At 38.3% G+C, this 23,390-nt stretch overlaps 3 protein-coding genes across 7 annotated transcripts; 2 read left to right on the plus strand and 1 right to left on the minus strand.

Moving 5' to 3' along the window:
- Nucleotides 1-3,598: 3,598 nt before the first annotated feature.
- On the minus strand, nucleotides 3,599-12,410 carry LOC110844632 (myb-like protein A). 5 transcript variants are annotated; one of them, XM_035847788.1, is made up of 7 exons: nucleotides 11,829-12,410; nucleotides 11,547-11,620; nucleotides 11,278-11,451; nucleotides 8,334-9,826; nucleotides 7,813-7,974; nucleotides 4,560-5,730; nucleotides 3,599-4,466 (listed from the first exon to the last, which is right to left on the minus strand). In XM_035847788.1, exons 4-7 carry the CDS (start codon nucleotides 9,336-9,338, stop codon nucleotides 4,177-4,179), a joined length of 2,628 nt encoding a protein of 875 aa, XP_035703681.1. In that variant the 5' UTR covers nucleotides 9,339-9,826; nucleotides 11,278-11,451; nucleotides 11,547-11,620; nucleotides 11,829-12,410; the 3' UTR covers nucleotides 3,599-4,176. The 5 variants fall into 5 exon arrangements, with proteins under 5 accessions (XP_035703681.1, XP_035703682.1, XP_035703679.1 ...); XM_035847789.1 differs by having other exon boundaries at nucleotides 11,524-11,620; XM_035847786.1 differs by having other exon boundaries at nucleotides 11,547-11,708.
- Nucleotides 5,847-7,841, plus strand: LOC110844633. The gene is made up of 5 exons (XM_022090879.2): nucleotides 5,847-5,973; nucleotides 6,034-6,145; nucleotides 6,211-6,578; nucleotides 6,660-6,987; nucleotides 7,055-7,841. Exons 1-4 carry the CDS (start codon nucleotides 5,956-5,958, stop codon nucleotides 6,894-6,896), a joined length of 735 nt encoding a protein of 244 aa, XP_021946571.1. The 5' UTR covers nucleotides 5,847-5,955; the 3' UTR covers nucleotides 6,897-6,987; nucleotides 7,055-7,841.
- Nucleotides 12,411-18,952: 6,542 nt separating the features above from the next.
- LOC110844013 lies at nucleotides 18,953-22,874 on the plus strand. Its single transcript, XM_022090093.2, has 5 exons — nucleotides 18,953-19,231; nucleotides 20,176-21,082; nucleotides 21,154-21,270; nucleotides 21,362-22,372; nucleotides 22,489-22,874. Exons 2-5 carry the CDS (start codon nucleotides 20,190-20,192, stop codon nucleotides 22,601-22,603), a joined length of 2,136 nt encoding a protein of 711 aa, XP_021945785.2. The 5' UTR covers nucleotides 18,953-19,231; nucleotides 20,176-20,189; the 3' UTR covers nucleotides 22,604-22,874.
- Nucleotides 22,875-23,390: the final 516 nt, after the last annotated feature.

Here is a 23,390-nt window from a genome sequence, read left to right on the forward strand (position 1 = left end):
CCTTGGACGAAATAACTTTTAGTCCGAACCAGGGTTTATGTAGCCGAATACGGTCTGTCTGCCTATACTCTCGTTAGACTCATCGAATTGACGAATTGTCCAGCATTTAGACCAAAGCCAAATAAGGAATGGAGTCCGAAGATGATCCAAATGCCAAATCCAAGGTTTTTGCACCGGGGTAGCTTGGGGGATTAACTTTACTGTTAAACTGACACAAAATGTAGTAATACATATGCAGAAAAACTTTGTGCGAAATCAATCCATATGAAAATTAATATGCAGAATTTAGCAATTACAAAAATTTTGCATATGAATGTCTCTGAAAAATGGCCATCACACACTAACAATTGTTCCGAATTGACCGACATCGATACGTCACCACATCAACTTCTATATTGGATTAGAGTATTCAGCGAATACCGACTCGGGCCACGCCAAGGCTATAAATGTTTCAACTATAAAGTTAGTGAATGATTTAATATAACACTTCTGGTTTGAGTAGACAAGGTTGGATGGCTACCCACTGTTGCAAACTGCCCATAAATTGCACTGTACGGGTGGATCTAAATACGACGAGCATCATCCTTCTGTTGTACTGCCTTTAAATCTATTAGGGTTTCTACACTTCAAACAAATCATCGTTTCAGATTTTATTGTGGTTATGAAGGGTGCTGAATAATGCAATGAACTTCTCACCATCATCATCGCATTGTTATCCTCGCTTCTTCCCTCAATCCTTTCACTTGGTGCATTTTTTGTTCTACATTAAATTGTATCATCGGTGTATTTTCCTTTCGACACGAAAAATAGCAACGTCGAATAAATAAGAAGCCATCATGTCATTAATAAAATTATTTACTTCCATTCAAACCATTGCGATGATGCTCAATTTCACCAAAATCATAATGGGTGACAATTGCTGAAATGTGGGAGAGATATAAATAATAACGCGCTTGTTTTTCAAAAGTAACGTCGGATTTTGACGGAGACATTTTTCATCATCATGTTAATGTGATAATGCGCACGTTCACGCACCAATACATACAGATGCCGTCTGTGTTGGTGGTTGGACACGGAGACCCAAACTAAAATATCTTCATTTCTGTATGTGCTGGTAATACACCACAATTTTAATTCCCAATTAGTGTGCAGATGAGAAAGGAATAATATTTTTGGTATCTCTTCCTGGTGATTACAATTCTGCATGAATGAAGGTTTGAGGACAAAGCCAGTTGGCTAATAAATATGTCCGCATAACAAAACCTGCTCATAGAAAGAATCTAAGAAATTGATTTCTCTCACTTCATGCGTACCGTAGTCAAGTCAAGGCAAGATCTGTAAATACTTATTTGTGCCAACAGCCATGAAATTTCCCCCCGGGTAAAAGATTTTAAATACTAATCGATAAGAATTTGCTTAAACATTTGGTGCTTGTGATACATAGTTCGAAATATTTTCGACTTCGTAAAAATATGCGAGATTAATAGAACGAAGAGTTTTTTTCAACTACACATCATCACTCTTTTAGCTTTCGGATCGTTCACGTTCTTCTAGAAAAGGATTAAATTCAGACATACATTTAATACATGTATGCATGCGTTCATTGTTGATCGACCATTGTGTTCTAGAACACAGCATGACTTCGTCCTCTGTGTCAAAATATTTATGACAGTTGAATCGGTTCAGTCGAATCAGTTTTGCGAAATTAATGCTGGCAAGTTGAATATATTTAAATATTTCTCTCCCAGTCATTTTTAGATCATTTCACGCTCCCCATTTTTCACGGCTCCCCAGATTCTTCTTTGCCAGAGGAGAAAAGAGTCTTTATTCAGAGTGGCACAAATAAATGCAAATCTAAACTAAATTCTATATGATGCTCATCAATTTAGTTTGAATGGTTAAATTTTCAACGGAATTTCAGCCACATAAAATATGAGAATGCAAACCTAGCAAATTATATGGCAATATTAATTACAAGCATTTTTGATAATTTCAAGTATTATTCATTTTCAAATGAGAGGTAATCAGCTCATCCATTGTTTGTCATAAGTGACAACTAAGAATAGTGAAGTCTGCGTCGTTTGAAGCAATGCTAATGAGAAAACGACAGTTAGTGAGTGTTTAAAATTATACAACATAAACAACTTATTAATATAACAAAGGGGCTTTGGTAGACGTGTCAAATTACAATGGGATGCAAATACATGGGACAGTGTGAAAAATTGGTTAATTCTGTAATTTTCTTTCATGGCGAGTCAACAAGTGCGCGTCTAATTTATTGGCAGAGTTTTCACTTTTATGTATGTACATAGTGCTTATAAATAGTTTTTAAGGGAATTCATTTTCTACCGATTTTTCAATAATTAGTGCCGTTTTCACCTCGTTTTGATAAAGCAGCCCCCTTATTTGCTGCTTTCGTTTTTACTTGTCCAAATTCGTTCATGTGGTTGCGTCTGTCAGAAAAAGAATTGTGCTTTGTACCCAACAAATTACAAAAGAATTGACCATTTGTGTAAGTTTTCAACACGTTTATTTGCAGTACCACGAGCGAAGTGTCTTTATTCCATTATTCGTTCAATTCGTATATTTCAAATTATTTACACTCAAACTTGGAAATATTTTCATATTTTTGTATCCAATTTTACACTTGACCTAGAAAACTGAAAGCCATTTTTATATACACATTAACTATTTACAAACGATTCAGTACTATTATAATTGTAAGATTTTGCAAATTGTTGGTAAATTGTGAATAAAAAGCTGCCCATTAAAGTTTGAGTTGAATTAAATTGAATGGAGGGTTCTCTATTCAATTATGCCTGTCTGGCATATAAATACAGAGACTCACTTAATTGGAAATTGAATATGAGATTAACTTGTCTTCCCAGTTAAACTCCTCAGTTTTGTTAAGAGAGGAACTTTTATTAACGTCGTGAAAAATTCAGTATTAAAAATATTTGGCACTTGCCATGTTATTCATGTTTTTGTCCTTTGGGAGTATGTAAATATTTAATCTGTTGCAGAGCAGAATTGGTTTTGTCTCCTGGAGTGGACATGTCGTGCCTTATTATTACATGTTTTTTTAGTACCTACTTGTAGTAAAACTCAATAACTATTCATGCAAGAGATGAAACAGTAAACTCTGTTTCTTTGCATTATTGTTCAGATCAAGAGGTCATTCTAAGCGACGATTCCGCATTCGAGTCAGGAATTATGATGACTCTATTCCAACCAACCTTCCATTGAGATATCAATTGCTTTCATAAAAGTGTGTCATTCGAGGTCCAATTTCGTGTGAGTAATTTTCTAGAAGGATCAACGTCCGAAGAAAGTGGTTGGCTGATGACCAAAATAATTACGTATCACAACGCTAGATTGAAGAGTGGACCAGTAGTTTAGTTGTTGTCATCATTTTAATCAACGCGTAATTAATTTGAGTAGCAAGATAAAAATTCAGGAGAAATGCTGATTTGTATCACGGAGTTTAATTTAGACGATATCCAAATGATCCTGTTTTTTACCTCCGATTGGACAGCAATAGTACATTTTATCAGTCGTGTCTTAAGCACTAATTATTGGAAAGTGTGTAATGCCAAAATAAATATTTGTATTGTTTTATTTTCATTAAATTATTTTTAAGGAACAATAAAGTCCAAAAAATTAATCACTTACAGGCGCTTCTGCAGAGTCAAAAGCAGGCAAGCATGATTTCGTCTATAAATACAAATACTGATTCAGGTTTATGGTTAATTTGTGTAACCTATAAAATAGCACGTTAAATTATATATTTTTTTGGAAACACTCGTAAAATTAAGAAAGGAATACATGAAGAGAACTTTGGACTTGTCCAAGTTACTTTTTTTTACATACGGAGAACGGGCGTTATAAAAAATGCCCAGTTATTATCTAATTAGGAACCATTTAATATACAGGAAACATTTATCGTCCAATAGTGCATGGTCGGAATGGCCGTTCCCAAAAATTCGGATTCATATTATTTCTTGTGAAACAATAAATAGATACATTACATAGTTTTTAGAGCTCGCGATATTCAGCAATATTTACAAATTGTGTCGTATTTACTATTTGTCTTACAAAACAATAAGTTATCTGTAAAGTTTAAAATAAATCTTTGAGTATAAACTAAATAAATAAATATACATACATTATTTTCGTTCAGCCCATCATTAATCTTAAATAGTGCGAATTTGGATGATTTTCTGTGGAAAATGAATTAGGAGATATTGAAAATAATGGATAGTCCAAACTTCTCCTTCTTCTTGGTAATGGGACTCCTGATCTTAAGTGATTGTCCTTTTGAAAATACAGGAAATCTTTAAGAATTCTTTCTTCCGACATCCCTTCTTTGCTTTGATCTACATAATCGCCGAATGGTGCTTTAATAAGAAAACGAACGTCACGTCGTCGTCGTCCCAAAGCAATCGGAAGAATGGCAGCCATTGTAGCTAAACAAAAAAGTTATAAAACGATTTAAGTCAAATCAATGTACGTGCAGTATTTGTGTTTAGGTGAAAATCATTAAAATTGATTAATGCTACCTGGGATCATGCCAGCGCCAACAGCCGCATAGACGGGGTTAATGCTCAATCCTTTGCGGACAACGTTCCCCGACGCCACCGTAGTCGTCGTGCTTGGTACGAGTACCGTCGTGCTTGGTACGAGTACCGTCGTGCTTGATGGTTCCTTATTTCCTCTTCCATCTCCAAAATACTGCTTCATGAAACCTGGCTTTTTTGGGGGCGATGATGAACTTGTTGTTGAAGGTGCTGCAGAGGAAGTTTTCTTGGAGTCAGAGATGGTTCCTCGATACACACGTTTTCTGTTGAGTACAGGGGTCAAACTCGCCAAAGTTGCATTAATTTTACTAAATGCGGCATCTTGGTCGAGGTAGTTGCTGCTGGGCTTGGTCACTGTAATGTTAGTAACCGTCACAAGGTCCTTGTAATTTTTGCCTCTTCTATTTTTGTACGGAGGTTGCTCATAAAACGGGAAATCTGAAAATTTATCAAAATCTGGCCGATATTTAATTCCGCTGCTTTCAGGATACGATGGGTGGTGTCGATTGGAGTCCGATGAAGCGCTAACTGTCACTTTTTTACTGTTCGAGACGAGGACCCATCGCGGATCGTCTTCTGTGGTGTGTCGATCAGGATAAGTGGCCGAACCCTGGCGTCTATTTCCCCCATACGACGATCCGTACGAGTCCCTGTCTGATGACCAAGACCCCGTGGCAGAGGAAGAAGGTCGGCGGATATCAGACTGCCAAGGGGAGCTTGAAGTCGAAGGGGGAAAGGAGGATGGGTATTTGGACATGTCCTTATCTTGCTGCCAACTTACGGTTGCAGAAGCCGGACCATTTGGATAGATGACGTCGCCCCAAGAATTTTGTGGACTTCGGTCTCTTTCCCATGAGGACAGAGAAGAAGAAGACGAGCTAGCTTTATTTGGACCCGTCCATCCTCTTGGTGGCGAATCGTAAGAATTCGATACGGAAGGATTAGGACCGTACTGTGGGGGACGATTGTCATATTGAGGAGGACGGTTTTGGTTTCGTCGATTAATATTGTCAATGATTTCCCACCACTTGGTATTTGTTGGTGGTTGTTGACCAATCCCGTTGGAGGAGCTTACTCTGTCACGAGTAGGCCAATTTGTTGATGGTAGGTCAGAGTTTGGAGTCCCTTTTGGTACCCATTTGGATATCGTAACCTGAAATAGAGGTGTGTATTACGTACTCGCTCCATGTGGGTTTTCATGGCAAAGAATGCCACTGACTGACAATCTATGTATAGCATCACATATGAATAATATCATCCCACCCCATGGTGTCAACCCCGGACAAGTAAGAAAGTATTCGTTTACTTTCATCAGTCAGCCGGTTTGTCTTTCTCCCCTTGCAAAAAGTATTATATTTTTAATTAAAAACTTTACAAAATGGATAAGTCTGAGGAGGTAAGGTTGATACTCTAATGTAGTTGTTATTAGTGAGTAATAAAATGTTTCATTTTATAGGAGAATCAAGTCCCGGTCAAGCGGGTCAGGATTTTGGTGGATATACCCGTATCAAAAGCCCCTTTTAATTTAATGACCTACAATTCTCAAGGAGAACAGGTTGAATTGAACGGTGAGTGTACTGCTTGTAGAAATTGTTTTTCAATGACATGATAATAATAATGTATTTTTTTGTAGTTATACAAATTGAAGACGAACCTCCGTCAACCTCGACCACAGTGAAAGCGGATTCAATCCTGAAAGCTGTGCTACAGGGAATGATTGGCAATAGTGGATATAAGGGGACAATGGAGTCTTTCTGGGGATCGGATAAGAGGAAGAAGTTGACTGATAAGTGGGCTAATCACGTCAAGAAATCTAAGACTGACACGGAAAAGTACACCCCCATCGATGTATTTTATAATAAGGACAAGATTGCCATGCAATTGGTGGATGGGTTGCTACAAGTGGTGAAAATGCAAACAGTTGGAAATGAGTGGAAATTCAATAAATGGGGGGGTCGTCAGCAGAAGTGTAGCGTTTCTGCATGTACTTCAAACTGTCACGTAAATGAAATCATGATCGTTAATAATTATGTTTGCAATTGTAATTATCATGAGATAATACACATGTGTATTACTTTGTAGGGTGGAAAGTTCTATTCGACTCATGCCCCCAGACAAGTTTTATTACTTCAAGATCTGCGAGCTACTTCCCCTGTGCTGGCCTTGTTAAGCCCTGAACCCACCACTCACCCCTACACTGAGAGCGAGATGCGAACAAAACTGGCTGAATGTGGGGTTAAAAAATTGTGGGGAGGGGAAGAAATTGAGGGGGGTCGGAAATACGGAATCAAAACATGCAGCTCTTTGAATATGTTGTAAGGAAAAGGGCCAGTAAAGAGGAGACTTTTTTCGGATTATAGGACGGTGGCCTTTTCAGGATGACAACAACAAAGTCCGTGGTTCTGTATATGTAAGTGTTTACACATATATATAATGACTGTCACCCTTAATTAAAATCTATATTTCGGTAATTGTAGTTGGCTGTGTCATTGATGGTGATGATCAAAGGAGGTGCTACTCTGATGAATTCGAAAATTATCTTCGTTGGGTTTGACGTGACCTGGGTGAAGTCTTTTTTGAATCAAAACGGGGTGCTCTTCGAAAAGGGAGAACAACTTCAAGAGTCTGTTAACTCTACTCCACCAGGCGTGTCGGGAGAAGTCAATCGTTCTCTGCCGTATGTCTACTTCGGAAGAAATGATAAAGGTCAATTCTACACGGGGGTTCAGTGCGAAATCCGTTTACGAGTATCTAGTGCGAAAGCTAGCTACCACGATAAAATCAAAGCTGAAACGGGGATGGATTCGTTCAAAGAGGATGAAGACCAGGTCATTTTCCAAAGCCCTATCCCGAAGTTGTTGCAACATGTAACGTCCATTACTAAACGTAGCAAGTTCAGCCCAGCAGAAGAAGCGGAATTTTGTAAAATGGAGGAGGCTGCCAATAAATATGAAACCCTTGCTCACTCAGTTTTGAAGATTGGAGAGATGGTCGGTCAGACCTACAAAGGGGCGCTAGTGAAGGGAACTCCAAAGCAGTTGAATAATTTTAATGGTGCTATTAATGTTGTTGATCTCATGTCTACGTACTCTTTCTTGTTTGAATCAAATCTGGTCATGAAGGAAGTTAGTCAATTAGAGAAAGGTTGTGATGGAAAGGTTGTTATCAATTTTGTTGTGTAGTTATTCTTACGTGTCATGTATTTGTTTCAAATGAATTAAACAAATAAACTTACAGCAGCCACCGGTATCGGCTCAAGTTTCACCCAGTCTCGATCCCGATCGGATCCTCCTGCTCCATTATTATTGTTGTTGTTGTTATCGACTCCTTGGAGCCATGCTGGATACCTGGATCCTCCTCCATTGTTATCATTATTTTGATCACCCCAACCCCATCGCTAAAAGTAGAAAATTTCCAGGATTAGATAAGATTTTTGCTTAAATGGCATCCAACGCTCAGACAAGGAAAATAAACAAATCTCTTGGCTTTGTCAGACAAGAAAGATAAGCATCCCTTACACCTTACACCAATTCATATTTTGATTTGATTATTGTATGTGAACTTTTGGTCTGATTAATTAAATAAAACCTACAGTGTGCAGCATTTATTTAGCCCTATAGGCTACTTTAAAATCTTTGTCAGATAACCCGTACCAACTACAATTCATAATCGTGTCAAAAATGTTCCCATAATCCAGCATGCAAAATTTCTGCATTTTCTCTTATCTGACAAAACCAAGCTATTTTAATTTCTTACCTCTGCAAAGCTATCTGGATCAAGCTCAACGCCTCGTCGATTTGCAAATTGAGACGCTGGGTTGACCTTGTTGGATTCTTGATGAGATTTATTTTTCAACTTGTTTTTGTTGCTCTTAAGAGTAAACGGGTCATACTGGTCTGGGAGGATGGGCTGGAGTTTGACCCAACCTGGTGTCGTGGTGGACATGGACGACGACGAAGAAGGCGTCGTGGTCCGCAGAACTCTTCTGGCAAATTTGTGCGGATAAGAAGTGTCATATTTGGATATTGTGGGATCCACCCTGAAAGGAACGCTTAGCGACATTTCATGCATCAACCCTGAATAAGAGTCCGCCTCGTTATTTCTCCTCGATGGGCGATCTCCACTGTTGTACATTTTTCTCTGCTTATTATTATTGTGCTTAACTCCCTTATTCAAAACATAGTGATAACTTTTCCATTCATCGTCATCCCCAGATTGGTGGCGGTCAGCGTTGCTATTCTCTGGAGGACATCGATGTCCGAAACAGTTGTTCTTGACAAACACGGTGCTTTTGTTACTGTTCTTTGGCAGGTACGGGAAGTACTTTTCTCCGTCAGTTTTGACAGTGTAGCTGCTCCCAGTTGTGACCATTGGGACGGGTTTTGCATTGACTGTGAAGGTCGACCCACCACTGTTCGAACTGCTTCCTGGACGAATGGAGTAAGAGTTTGTAGACACGATGGTCCTTGGTGGGAGCGGTGATGAGCTCCTCCCAGTTCTCCAAATCGTCTCCGTAGTGGCATCATCTTGACCCACAAAATTGTATTTGTCATCCGCAGGCAGTAAAATTCCTGGTTCCTCCTCCGACGTGAGAAATCTGCTCTGTGGCGTTTGACCTGATTTTGTACTTTCCCCCGGCGCATCCCTCGTCTGCACCCTCTTCCACCCTTTGTGTCCTTGAGAAGAGTCGCAGATGTGGATGAGGAAGCAAATTGCACCAATGAGGATATGGGCACTTGGCCCTTTTTTAGATGACAGCATAATATGGAAGGAATGTGAGGATATAATGACGAGTGGTGTCCTCCTCTCCTTCAATATGTCGGTTTGTTGTTTTTTTCAAAATACTGAAAAAGTATTTCAAAATGTTACATACAGTCCAATTGAGGTTTGTTGTTGAAGTGGCAAAATAGTTGACGATGATAATGACGATGACGAGGTAAGGTAGGCAGTTGTTCAGGCAGGCTGTTGCTTTTAAGACATTATCCCAATTCTCTCCTTTTAGGAATCCATTGAGTTGAGAGTTTGCTCTATTTGCAAACAAATTGTGCCTCAGTCAGATCATCAATGCAGCCACGCCACACTTTTTCTGCAACTATTTTAGCAAGTCGTCCACCGTGGTGGTGGCGTCCGTGTCCCCTGCGCAGTATATTGACACACAGATTTCGTAGTAGTAGCTTGATGGCTGTGACACCGTGTTGATGACGCTTAATTGTTGGGTTCCCCTTAGCTTCCCCTCTCCTCTGTCTAACCTGGAAATAAAACGAAAACGGTTGGAGATCTCCACTTCGAGGAAAACCATTGTCTCCCGATTAAGAACCACCATTTAACTCCGCTTTCTGCACCGTCATCTCTCATTTCTCACAGATTTGTACAGCAGCAACAACAACTCTCAAAAAAGCCTTGACACTGAGATTAATAATGAGAACGCAATTATTTGGATCTCGGCTTTTCTCTCCAAATATTAGCTAGACTTGCAAACTGGGTATCTCGGCTAGTGCAAAGGGCGAATTTGAGTGAAGGTGCAACACATCTCTCAACACATAATATGTGTGTATGTAGCTACATGTGCCTCAATGTACGTACATAGCTATGCCTGCAGATAAGTAGATACATAAATGTGCATTTTTCCTTGGATTGCCACTATTTAACACAGTTTATCTTCGCCCGAGCCAACCTGTTGCCTTTGTTTCCGACACCAATGCCTTCCCTCATCATCTCATTAATTTAAATGCATCGAGATGGCCAACTATTGCAGGAGGAGGATGCGAAAAAGATAAGTATGCGAGTGCATTTGGTCCGTTGGAGGAAGGGGGGAGCTAAATTAAATGCGAGATCTCATCTCATCCTCGTCGCAGCAAAGGAGCAGCCGTTTACCTTGCCTTGCATTTGATGCACACAATTGTTGATCTCAATTAACAAAAGTCAACCTACTTTCAAAGAAAAAGAAAAGTTAATCCAAATTATAAACGTTTAATGACACACACTAATCTCGCGCTTGAGAATAAACCTCATTTGCATAATTTCCAAAAATTCAAGTTTAATGTCAAATTCTGAAAGTTGTTATTGAATAAATGCTAAATTATACATGGATCATTGACTTTTTTTTACGGATTTATTGCTCTTGAAAATTTTGTTATAGAGTACGCACTAAAATATTTAGTGCTGGGAAACTCGTTGGCACACGTTCTAATTGAGTTGTAGAAGAAGAAAAATCACATAATTAAACCGCATGCCGTGCAGATCCATCATCATCTGCTTTGTTGGGATCTGTATTTACAAACTGTTTCCTAATTATCAATTGTTCACACGTTTAACCGTCTTTCAATGTGATTTATTACGCATGATCCCTTCACGCCTCATTTGTTCTGCCTCCTCTGTGTTTCAATATTGAGAAAATTTCGCAAATTTCGTGATGAGCAACGGCTTGTGAGATTACATGAGACCAAATGCGTCAGATTTGGTTGACAGCCTATCGTGTTTATAGATGCCCATGTTTAAGAGATTATTATTGCTGCCCATTTATGACCACTTACAAGTACGACCAGTAACTATTTATACTCGTTTAAATATAAGCATTTCTAATTGGTAATACTACGTGGTCAATTCCTCGATGAAAAATAATAGTTTACTCCGTTAACGATTTTAAGATAGTTGCATAAATTAAATAAGTAAATATCTGAAACACGAATGAGTACATTACCTCATCTACGCTTCATGAATATTAGAAACATGTCCGAATACTTTCCTTGTTGCGAGTTTGGGCTGATTTCTTTCGGGGAATTTTTGTGGAGTTGAATAATCTTCAGGTAAATTAGGTATCATTGAACAGGTTATTTTATTTCCGTTTTTTGCAGTTCAACGTGTGAGAAAAAAACTGTCGAAACAAATTAAGCTTGCATGAAAATTATGAAAAGCGGGATACATAAATCAATTAGGAATAAATTACGAAAGATCAAGGAATGTATTTACGTAATCCAGGACCAAGTTGTTGTAAACTGAATTCCGAGGAAATCCAAGTTTGATAGAGAGAGAAAAATCCGACTCTGAATTCAGAGCAACTCGTTATTGAAACAAACAAGTCACAACATTTGCATAATTGAGGTGAGTCCTTCTGAAAGTGCTAAAGTAGACCTAACAAATATGCAACGTTAAAGTTGGATGATTTAACACTATGTTGCCTATTTGTTTGTATTTGATACGGTTGTTGTTAGCGTTTACTTCTTCTCAAAACACCAAACTAAATCAAATCACCTTTGTGTGTAAAGATGTTGATTCAGACTTTTCAGTCCAGCTTGTGTTCCTCATTCACGAATTTCGTACAAGTAACAGTTACTTAAACTTTGTTTGGTTTTGGCCTGCTGCTGTTTAGGTTTTCTTGATTGAAGAAACTCTATTATCGGGTGGAAATTGTGTGCATGTGAATCTTGGCGAATATATATTCGACACTGGTGAGAGCCAACTTTGGTTCGTGGTTGTCAGCGTGTTGGCAAAAAGGCAATGAGGAAGGAATCGGCCTGCTCCCGTAATCTTAATGCAGAAGAGTGCAGAGATAATTGTCGATTAAAACTTTTAAGAGGAAGAGGATTCGAAAAAAGTTTCAAAAGAGGATATGACATGACTCGTACCACCACGCCGTCGTTTGCTATATTGGTTCGCCATAATATGCCCCATGCGATTCGAAGGCTTGCATGTTGGCACGAGTTTACTACTTTACATGATACTAGCTCTCGAGTCCACTATTATTAACGTGCTAGAGGACGGAGGACCTAGCACACGGCAGGTAAAGAAAGTTTTTAAAGTTTAAGTGAATGTCAAAGTCAAAGTCACAGCGAGTATGATGTGATGCAAGCTGAAGCACGATGATGATGAGGAGGAGAAGAAGAAGGAGAGATGATCATGAGATGTTGATTCTTTTTGGATATTAGGGATACATATTCGAAAGAAAGATATCAAGCAGGTAAATGGTTGGTTGGCAATCCTCGTGACGAAGCAAAAGTGTGTACAAGAATCTCATTCACTCAACAACTAAAAATTTCTAGTTAACTGCAGGATCTCACAAAGCTGTAGAAAATCGTCTATTTGCATCACAGCAGAGTTACAACAGACGAGAATGGCAGCCGTACCACAATTTTTTCACGGCAAAGATGATTTTGAACAATTTATTGCTCTTAGAACAAGTTGAAGGAATAAGGAGCAGGTGCCCTGGTTCTGCTGGTGATTTGCTTAAACCGTATCAACTGATCCCTGTCGCATTCCGTCACACCTGGAGAATTATGGTAAACGAAAATAAAAACGCTTTTGCATGCACTCTCTCAAACCAAACTTTTGCTGTTTTTTTGCATTAATTCTATTAGTTAAATCGTATTATCTTAATTCAAGATTGTTTTAGTGATTATGCTAATCCTAAGTATTTGGACCCTTTGACTCCACATGCACATACATAATCATCATCGGCATGCATCCACTTTTCCTTCACGTCCCTACAGCCATGACGTTCTGGCATGAAAACATTGCTCCCAAGGTGCACTCGGTCCTATTTACAAACAAGTGGCGTAAAATGTATCTCGTGTAAGACGCAAAAATAACTCTTACTTTAGAGATCGGCTTGTGACACCAAAAACGACGAGTCGGTAGAGTAAACACAGAGCGACACTTCCGATTCGAGAATTTGCATACTTCGAGTGAAATTCTCATCTTGCACATGAACTTTATATAGCTCAGCCGCTGTAATTTTCGACCCCATTAAACGCTACGCATTGCTTGAGCCACGCACTTGACATTGGAGGCCAAGCTAAATAGACGGCACGACAATAAAGAGAAACGTAAATACGTAGTACGTCCATATTATAAGGCATAAAGAGCTATTCAATCTATTTTCAATTTTTACAATTTTCCGACTGCAGAGTTGTTGAGGTGGCGTGTGAAGGGGAAGAAGATGACGACGAGGCGGCAAAGCAGGTGCCTTTAACAATTGACTTTATTGACATTTCAGTCAACGGATTTCAAGTCAAGTGTATCATCATTATTATAAGTTTTTCTCTTTCCTTTTCGTTTCCACTTGTCTGCGTTTCTTGGGAGTACAAATACATGCATAATGGTCGTGGCAGACAAAGCGCATTTCTCTGCTCTCATGCGCTTGCTTGACTCTTAAAATCTTGACATCGTTAATCTAAATGTGGAATGATTAAGTGAAATCAAGATGGGATTCCGGTTAACAAGAAAAATTCTGGGAGGACAATGCTCCCCTCCTTGCAACGAGTGGTGTTGGGATCAACATTGTTGAGGCTGTTTGTTTGTACCCACTTATTCAAGTATCGTGACTTATGCAGATTAAAGTAATAATTCAATCTTTCATCTTCCCTTCAATTTGGTCGAGATTTGACATTATGGCGTGGCAAAGGAAAGTTGTTATTAGTTTGAACTGATGAACGACAGCCAAATGTTGGTCCCACACAAAACAACTGTCACACGGCCACGATAAATATGAAAATATACATCTAAGGCACATGCATATCCATTTAGTAAATAAAGTCGTGGACAAACTGTCAAAAATCAGTACAAACTATTCTCATCCGGGTTGAGAATAAGTAGTTGACATTGGTGTCCATCTTTAGAAAAATGACAAAAAAAATCTTGGGAGTAGTTCAGGTTCAGTCGGTCATTTTCTATGAAGCGAGACATTAAGCAACGCAACGGTAGCATATAAAATCTCGGCTTGGTCAGTTGCGTCCATTTTTACCTCGAGCTGATTGCTGACGTGCACGCCTTTCAAGGAAACGGAGATGCACTTCTTTTACTCGGATTTGACTATACGGGAGCAGGAAGAATGACTTGTGATTAAAGATAACTGAACTCAAGCCGATAATCATTTTATTTAAGGCGGCGCATGTCGACGACGGCAGTTTTTTTGGCAGGTGTTATCAGTTGAGTGCAAAAGTTGACCTGGCCTGGCCGACTGCAGGCAGCAGGCGACATGAGAGTTGGCTAATGAGTATTTCGCTTAATAATACAAGTTGTAAAATAATTAATCATCCCGTTGTTGAGGCAGACAAATGATGATGATGCGTAGACTATGTCGAGTGTCATGTCTTTGTCAGCAGTCTAATGATGTGTCTTAAATTGAATCATTTTTTTAGTAATTATTTTTAACTCGGTCAGATATGCCTAGAATAGTGTGAAATTTATTACTTGGTGAAATTAGAACCGAGTTAAAACCTAATTGTTAAATTTGACGACTCAATTCTCAATTTTTGGGGAGATGATTAAATTTATATTTAATTTAGTTTTCTAAGATATTTAATAATTCTTGATTTTGCACGTGCCGTTTACTTCATACACATCTTCTCCATTGAAATTCGTACTTTTATGGTTATGCTTGACTCATTCCCCTGCTGTCGAAGGTAACCTCACCTAATTTGAGTTTGAAAATAACATTTTTTTGGTTTCCCTTTGTTCTGGTTATTTCAGGTGATTAAATATGTAAAGCAGTTCATGGCAGGGCAAAATATTTATACAATAATTATTCATAATTTTAAGAACACGAGCACGACGTTTCAAAGGTTTTTATATAGAATTTAAGTTTTAGTCCAAATCCATAATATTGTGAGACTGCGCTGTTTGCATGTTTTGAGAATTGTGAACTGAAATGTCTTAATAACACTTCAATAATAGTTTAACAACCACGATAATATTCACAATGCAAAAAATAGAGCATGCAAGGATTATGCTGATTCTAATACGTCTGTTGCATGAAGTGGGATATTAGCACCATCAATCTTACTCCCATTATTCGGAGACCAAGATTTTATCAAGTTCACGCCTCTTATCAAGAAGTATAAGCCCTTTATATTTCCAGACCTCCGTCATTCTTTAAGAATTTAATTGTTGTCAGTGTGCAGAGTGCACTTTGCGATAGAATATTGTATAAATAAATATTCAAGTTTTTCTTTGTACGCAAATGCTCGCTGTTTGCCGTAAAAAGTTTAATGTTTTTTCTCCCTCTTCTAAACTACTTTATATATGCAAGTTTTACGATTCAGTACCGTTTAAGATCATCATTAGTCGCATATTTAGTCACGAATTGAGAGAATAAAGCCAAAGTTTTTCTGAAAAGTTTGGTTGGGGAAATGCTGCATGTGCTATTTTTTGCAATACATGACAAAATTGTAGCCAACTCATCAGCCCTCCGTGATTTGCATGGGTCTAATTCCCTCTTTTTCCTTAGTTTTTCGCACATGTACATATTTAACTTACTCAGCGTTATAAATATGCATACCAAAAACCACCAAATAACAAAAGGTGTAATAAAACGACCATATTATGCATGATAAGTTGAAGGCGACGAGAAGACCATTTGGTCTCAGTTTGCATTGTTGCTGTCGTGTAGATAATACAGGAGCAATTAATTATCCTCAACCCGTGAAAAGTACAGAAGCTGGTCAGTGGGGATAAAATGTCATCCTTATTTTAGTATTATTGTCTCCTCCTCGCATTTTCACTATGCATCTGGCTATCATTCACCCACACGGACACAATGGGCTGGCTTATTCTTTATCTGCTTTGGGTCTGTGTTACTGGGAATTTTAAATACATAAAAATTAGTAGAATTTATTGTTATGCAACCGCTAAGTAGCAGCCATTAAATGGCGGACACAGCATGGAATCACCCACCGATGATACTAAATACATGCAAGAATGCAAGATACCGTTGGCCGTAAACACCTTACATCGGCTTCTTCATCTTGACATTTAACTAAATGACATAACTGCTTTTGATTACAGTCCAAACATACGAAAAATGAGATGACAAACTTTGGCAATTAATTAAATGTTGTGCATAACCACGGCGAGTGTCCAAATTCTATTCTTGGACATTTGGCATGACATACATGTACGTATTTAATGCGTGCCGCATCAACAGGAGCAGTAAGTAGATTGATTCATGACAAAGAAATAAAGCTCCTTGATAAATTTGATGTGAAACAGTTCATGAAGCGAGTGAGGTTAAGATGAACTTTAATAATTGATGTCGCAGCGGACGAGATTTCTGTTGTTGTTCTATTCGGTTTGGCAGATTGGTATATTTTATTCAACAAGACAACATATTACGATCATTACTAATAGCCCATTAGTAGAATAAAGGACGCATATACATAGTAAGGCCCTTTCGGCATTTCGAATATCGATGTCACTGGATTTGTATGACACATTTTCTTGAATCATAAACATATGTAAATACGTATCTTAAAAACTTTGCTATTTATCTAGTTTTAAATTCTCAACCATGCAAATCGGAATGCTCATTTATTTAGAAACTTTGGATGCCCAAAGTTGTCCGTCAATATAAAATTCCATTTTTACTCGAAAAAAGTGATGACGATTGTACAAATTGATGACAAATTTTACGCGTGCAGAAACAGAAAGTGGTGATCAGCAGTAGTGATAAAGATATCGTAATGATGATGTGATACTCAAACTCTAATTATTGCATTGTTTATCATTTCATTCGTGACAGGGTCCTGGCCGAAAAGGAAGATTGAGACATGGGTAGGATCGCATGTCGATTTGCTCAACTTTCTTTGTAACCTTTGTTGTCATATTCTATTGTTCAAGTGGAGAGATGAACCCTTAAATTGAAGGAAGAAGGAGAAAAGTTGTAATTAAACACGACTGACTGACTCATTCCAATTAAATATATGTACAAACTCGTTCAGTTTCTCTCCGTTCTGCATTGACAACTGAATAATAATTTGTCAGTTCTTATTTTGCATTGCTCCCTGCCTTGCGCCGCCGTATGGGCACATTCAACATTATTTATTTAGTAGAAAAGCTACAAATATTTTACTTTTCAAGATTAAGTTCCGTGATTTTATGGGCTTTGCGATACGTGTCACGCGATACTTATTCTGCTTACAGCTGAACACATGTACATACATACGTTCATACAATGCCAACGCACAAGAAATGATATATAGACAAAGCCAACTCTTCAGCTCAATTAGAGTAGAGATTTCGAATTTATCCCATTGTGAGGCGCACAATTGACAAAGCAGGCATCAAATGAAACTGCCTACCTGCTGCCTACTGTGCATATGTCATGTAAAAAAGAAATGCTATACATGGCTGCACTCCTCCTGTGAAGATTATATCCTCAAGGATTGATTATTAACAGAATAGTGTTGGTTTACAATATTTAATTAACTGTCGAATTATAAATAATATTTTGCTCAATAATTCTTATGCTGCACATCATCTCTCGCATCGGGTTTGGTTTTTTACATATATGAATGATGATTTGCCAAATGCAATTGCATATTTGTGGAGCATTATGGTCGAGCAAAAAGTCGGAAAATTATCCGAAAATTTCTAAGCTACAGAAATCTCATACTTACACGACGAAAGATAAGATATGGATTGAGCTGAAGAAAAGTGAACCGTCGGCAAAATCAATGGTTCACAATCAACGAAGAAATAATACCATGTTCAACCTCGGCTGCCATTTAGCTGTCATTCTAAATGCATACACGTTATGTATGTACATCAAATATGTACCGATGAATTCTGAAATTCTAAAGACTCATGGACAGCATCATCAACTTTTCGCAATAATTAAGCAATACTTTTGGGCACACTTTAAAATTGCTTAATTTTAACTGACGGTTCTTCAACTTGCACAAAAATGCACCAGAGGGGATGCATCTTCTATATAATTGATTTGGTCAGTTTGGCCATTTGTGTATTTATTCCATGCGATAGATAAATTCCATACGCATAACTCGGATGTTGAAATTTGGAAATTGTATTGCTCCCCCCGCTTCTCGAAACACTTCTCGAAACAATCAACGATAATGAAACAAAGTCACCTTAAAAGTTTTAATCATTTCCACGCCCACAAATGCTAAGAAATGTTAATCACAGAACCATAATAAACAAAATTATCTTTAAAACTATATCATTTTCATGAGTAGGTATACATTGTTTAAGTTCATACGCAGGCAGGCAGGCGGAGAGTCCAAGACCTCCTCGTTGGTGTTTTATTAGTAGATACATTGCATACTTTGTACATAAGTATGTTCATGCTATATATTATTCTAAACAGAGATTTCTTGAACTTATCTCAAATTGCAACGCCTGTAATTACACGAATCGTTTTAAGTAATTGCTCCCTAACTTGCATCTACGGCGGTTGGGTGCATTATGAGCTTAAAAAGAATTGTTATGATTGTTATGAGTAAGCACATATTTTAGGGCAAGGATTATAAACACACATTCTCTTTGTTTGTGTATGGCTACTGTTGCATAAACGATATAAAAAGAAAATGAACGCGGTGAAATTTTCGCTAATGCGAAGAGTTGCTATTTAGTTAAATGGTACAGGTACAAAGGTAACCACTCTTAATTTTGGTTACTTGGAGTCTTGACATGGGTGCACTTTGATCTCGAGTTTTATTGTTATTAGTTTATGTACACTGCTTCGTGGTTGTGTGATTAATTAAAAGTGCAAAAATTAGTAAAGTTTGAGATCATACGGAAATTTCCACTGATTAACTGATTAGGTGTTAGATAATCGATCGTGTTCATGTACTTTTATCAGATCTAACACTAATTATATCGATATAGTGAGACAGGAAAACTTGAGGTGCACGTACGCAAAGGTAAATATTTGTATTCGATTTATCATTCCATTTTGCTCTTTTAGTGATCATTTTACGAGACATTTTTAGAAATATCTAGCTTCAACTATTTTATGGAGTGAGTAACAGAGTACATTAAACGGTTGACTTCTTCTTTGATCAATTCAGCGTTTCACTCAATCCAGATATGTAAATGCGTGTTACTTGTTATGTCGTCGAATCAAACTTTCTCCATTTTGGTCGTCAACAGAAAGTGACACTTGCTGTTCAGAAATTGTTCTCTCAAATGGAAAAATGAAGACCACCGTCAAGGGAATTGTGGTGATACATAGGATCTGATGACATTATTTTGCTAGGAAAACAACAGGAAAGGGCGTAAAATCTCTTGAAATGTCACGCTCAGATGCGACACAAAATAGCACTTTTTATTTTTATTAAAGCAATACGTTACACTTTTGATTTTGACTTGCTCTACATTTGCAATTCTTTCTCCCACAACTTCAAACACTTACATTAAACGAAACCAGTGTTAAAGCATCATTAATGGAAACAACACTAAAAACTAGCATTAAAAGCTTACGACGTTTGTTTATGAGATGTGCATTTTCGGTTATTAAGATGTCCAAAATGTCTGCACATGCACTTACATGTTTTTGTTTTAATCGTGCCAAAGTATGTATTAATTGCCGGAATGATATTTAAATATTCAAATTCCGTTTTGGCGTATCAAATTTAATGATCTCAAATGATTACGAGGATAAAGAAAGTGACAACATGTAACATTTCATACGTGCATAATTACACGAGCAATGATCATGCAATTTCCTCAATTTTTTAATGGACATATGCATTTAATGACACTTAAAAACCTTAAGTATTCTAACTTGTTGTTCAGACTTGGACCATTTTTTGTAAATGCTTTTTGGTTTTAGTATTAAATGCTGCAACTGTTTATAATTTTATAGAGCAGGCACAAAAAATGAGACGTGTTTGGACTGTTGGGTTGGCTCTGGTCACGCTCGCCGTTGTTACATCTACGTTTGCAATTTCTACAGGGAAAAACGTTACAAAATTAGAAAATGCAGAGTTGCCCAGACCCACGCCTTCTGCATCCCCCGCAACAACTACGGCTGATCCAGAATTCTCCTCGAGGCGAGGAACCGCAGCTACGAGCAAAAAAGAAAATCTAGAAGACGGGTTTAATCCATCTCCTACGATCAAGAAGAAGCTTAGCACAAAAAATAGTAAAAATAATTCGTCAGCTGCTGCTGCATCAACCAAATCATCTCACGTAACTTATCCCGAGGATACTTCGGCGAGAAAATCTCCATCGCAAGAGGAAACTGGTGGTGGTGACAGGGAGCAAGGTGACGATCCCGTCGTTTTGGAACTTCTGGACGAGAAAGAGAGGAGGGAGGCGTCGGGTGAGGTTGGAGATTCTGAGGGGGAAGGGAGGGGAAAATATCCACGAATTTATTACGGCGACGCTCTCCCACCCACCCATTACACTTCTGCTGCCGACGAAGATGAGGGTGCCCATCTTAGGAAGCATCAGCAGGAACTTCCGCCTGGGGACCACAGTCCAAAATATTTTTACCCCAAAAGCTACGTCCAGAACAAGCGTGCTCACAAAGGAGGCGTCAAGAATAAGAAAAAGTTTGAGTACAAGTATGAACAGGACACGAGGCACTTGGAGGAAAGGCCGTCTTACACTCATGGCGAGGCTGACCATACCGCTCAACAAACTCCAGATTTACACTATCACGGACCCGATCACAAGGAGAACGCTGACGGATTTGAGGAAGGTGGTGCACAAGAAGACTATGGTTTTGGACGGGGACATTATGGAGGAGGAGGAGGTCCGTTCCATAGGTATGCATCTGAATTTTAATCATTCTTACACGACTGGTGGGTAATAATATGAAATATTTACTAATTGACAGACGCGACGCTGCTGAGATCATAAGCAAAGCACTCCATGTTTTAATCCCATCGGCATTATTACTCACTGGATTGTCTGCAGTCTTCCCGACTAGAATTCATGTCCCAACCAATGATTAGTATGACCTCCATTAAACAAGAAAAATAGGTTAATGTGTAGAAATGCATGCGAGATTTGTATATTAAGCGAGTGTGTTTTTCTTTCTGTAGTGGTTATTACAACAACCAGAACAATAACAATATTCGTGGCAAGCGATCCATCGAGGACCACACTGGGCGTCAAATAAACGAAATTCTTCAACCCGAACACCGTTCTTTGGACGACGAAGCTTATCCGGCCTACCGGAGTTACAACTTTGAAATTGGTGCTCCTCGAGAAAGATTCGTGGGTCAGGCACATCCACAACACCTGGTTAACGAATTTTCTGCAATGCCTACCTTTGACCAGGATTCGACGTACAAGAGGGCTGCCAACCAGGATGAAGGACATGGGCACAAAACATCTGGATTTATTAGTAACGACATGAATCAAGGCCCACAAAGTCCTGTTGAGTATGATTTGTACCATCACCACGGCCATCGAATGAGGTCTTATCAGAATTTTGCGAGCCCTGATTCCGTATTGGCTCCGTCGTCAATTGCAACTCCAACAGTTGTAGCAGCTCCAGAGAGTTTGAACTCCATAGATTATTCATTTCCACAAAAACCAAAACGGAAAATGCGAACTAGAACAAGGGTGAAAGTCAGACCAGGAAACAAGAGAAAGTCCAGACCACTCCCAACTGAACCAGCATTGCCTTCACTCGCATCAATTCCTGACATTAATAAATTCCAATCCCATTTAATCCGGTCTGAACAATCTCCCAGCGGCGTCGGGCACATTGGAAGAAGTAGAAGTGCTTTTATTAGGAAACACGAGAACATCGTTCAAGACTCTAAAGATAAAGCACACGCACCACCTGCACTTGCTTTGGCTCGAAACCTCCGACTTGGTGACGAGTACGTGAAGAGCATGGTCGAAAATCACGAAACAGCAAAGGCATCAGCTAAGCAAGTGGATTTGTCCCCCGATGGTGCCGTCATGGGTTTGATAACCAGTTATGCTCAACACGACAAAGATAGTCCGGCTTGTCAGAAGAGAGCTTTATGCGAGTTGGCCATAAAAGGCAAAAGCCCCACTGCCACCAAGTTCGAGACATTCCTGTATTCGCTAGCTTCACTGTGAGTGGACACATCATTGCCATATAAATGTTTTCTGAAGAAATGTAGAAAATATACAATCACAAATATTTAAATTGAGAAAAGCACTTACTTTTGTTTTTTATTTGACATTTCAGAGTTCCAGAACAGTTCAGTAGGTTGTATGAATTGGATGATATTTTCCAAGCTGTTCAGAAGGGAAGTTGTGATGTTTTCCACTGTTCTAGCCCAAATTTAGATCTCCAAGTGTAAGATTAGCTGGTGTATTGTTCAAAATTGTTATTCAAGAGTGATTCTAAATTTGTCTTGTATTATTAACCATATGAATAATTTGTTAATATTGTCTTTTACTTTTGTCCTTTTAAACATATACATAAAATGGAGATTTCCCACTTATTGTCCTAAATATGATAGTACATGTGTATACTCATTACTCCTGATTAAACCAGTAGTCATTCGTACAAACTAATCAAAAAGGCAATCCTGATTGAGCTCAATAAAACACAATTTTGTGCAAAGACTATGAGATGAAGAGAATACATAGTCATACAAAATCGACAAATTCCTCGGATACTTGAATTCCAAAAAATTAAATTGCTCCACAATGAATATTTTTTAAATCATCAAGCTTGTTTTTTATTTGTATTTATAATTTAACCAATATGGACGGCCGCATTCCTTGAAAATAATAGCACTCGACTGACTTCAAGACTTGACAAATACTTAATCTGGCTATTAATATGCTGCACCAATCGCCACCTTGTCCAACCACACAAGTTTTGATCTCGATTTAATTCAAATTCATTGTATTAAGTAACTCAAGTGAGCTAAAAGCATTTCCTTCTTCTTGGATGTGCCCGATATCGATTGAGCTACAAATTGGATGCCACCGTTCAGTCCAACTTTACGGCATATCATACATATAATATTATTACCTGTGCACGTATTTACGTATGCACGTAAATTAAGATAAAGGTAATTACTCCAATGAAGCTTGTTTCTCATTTTCATTTTAAACCGTATAAAATCTTCATTTCAT

Source organism: Folsomia candida, unplaced genomic scaffold (assembly GCF_002217175.1).
Source record: "Folsomia candida strain VU population unplaced genomic scaffold, ASM221717v1 Fcan01_Sc002, whole genome shotgun sequence".
NCBI lineage: Eukaryota > Metazoa > Arthropoda > Collembola > Entomobryomorpha > Isotomidae > Folsomia > Folsomia candida.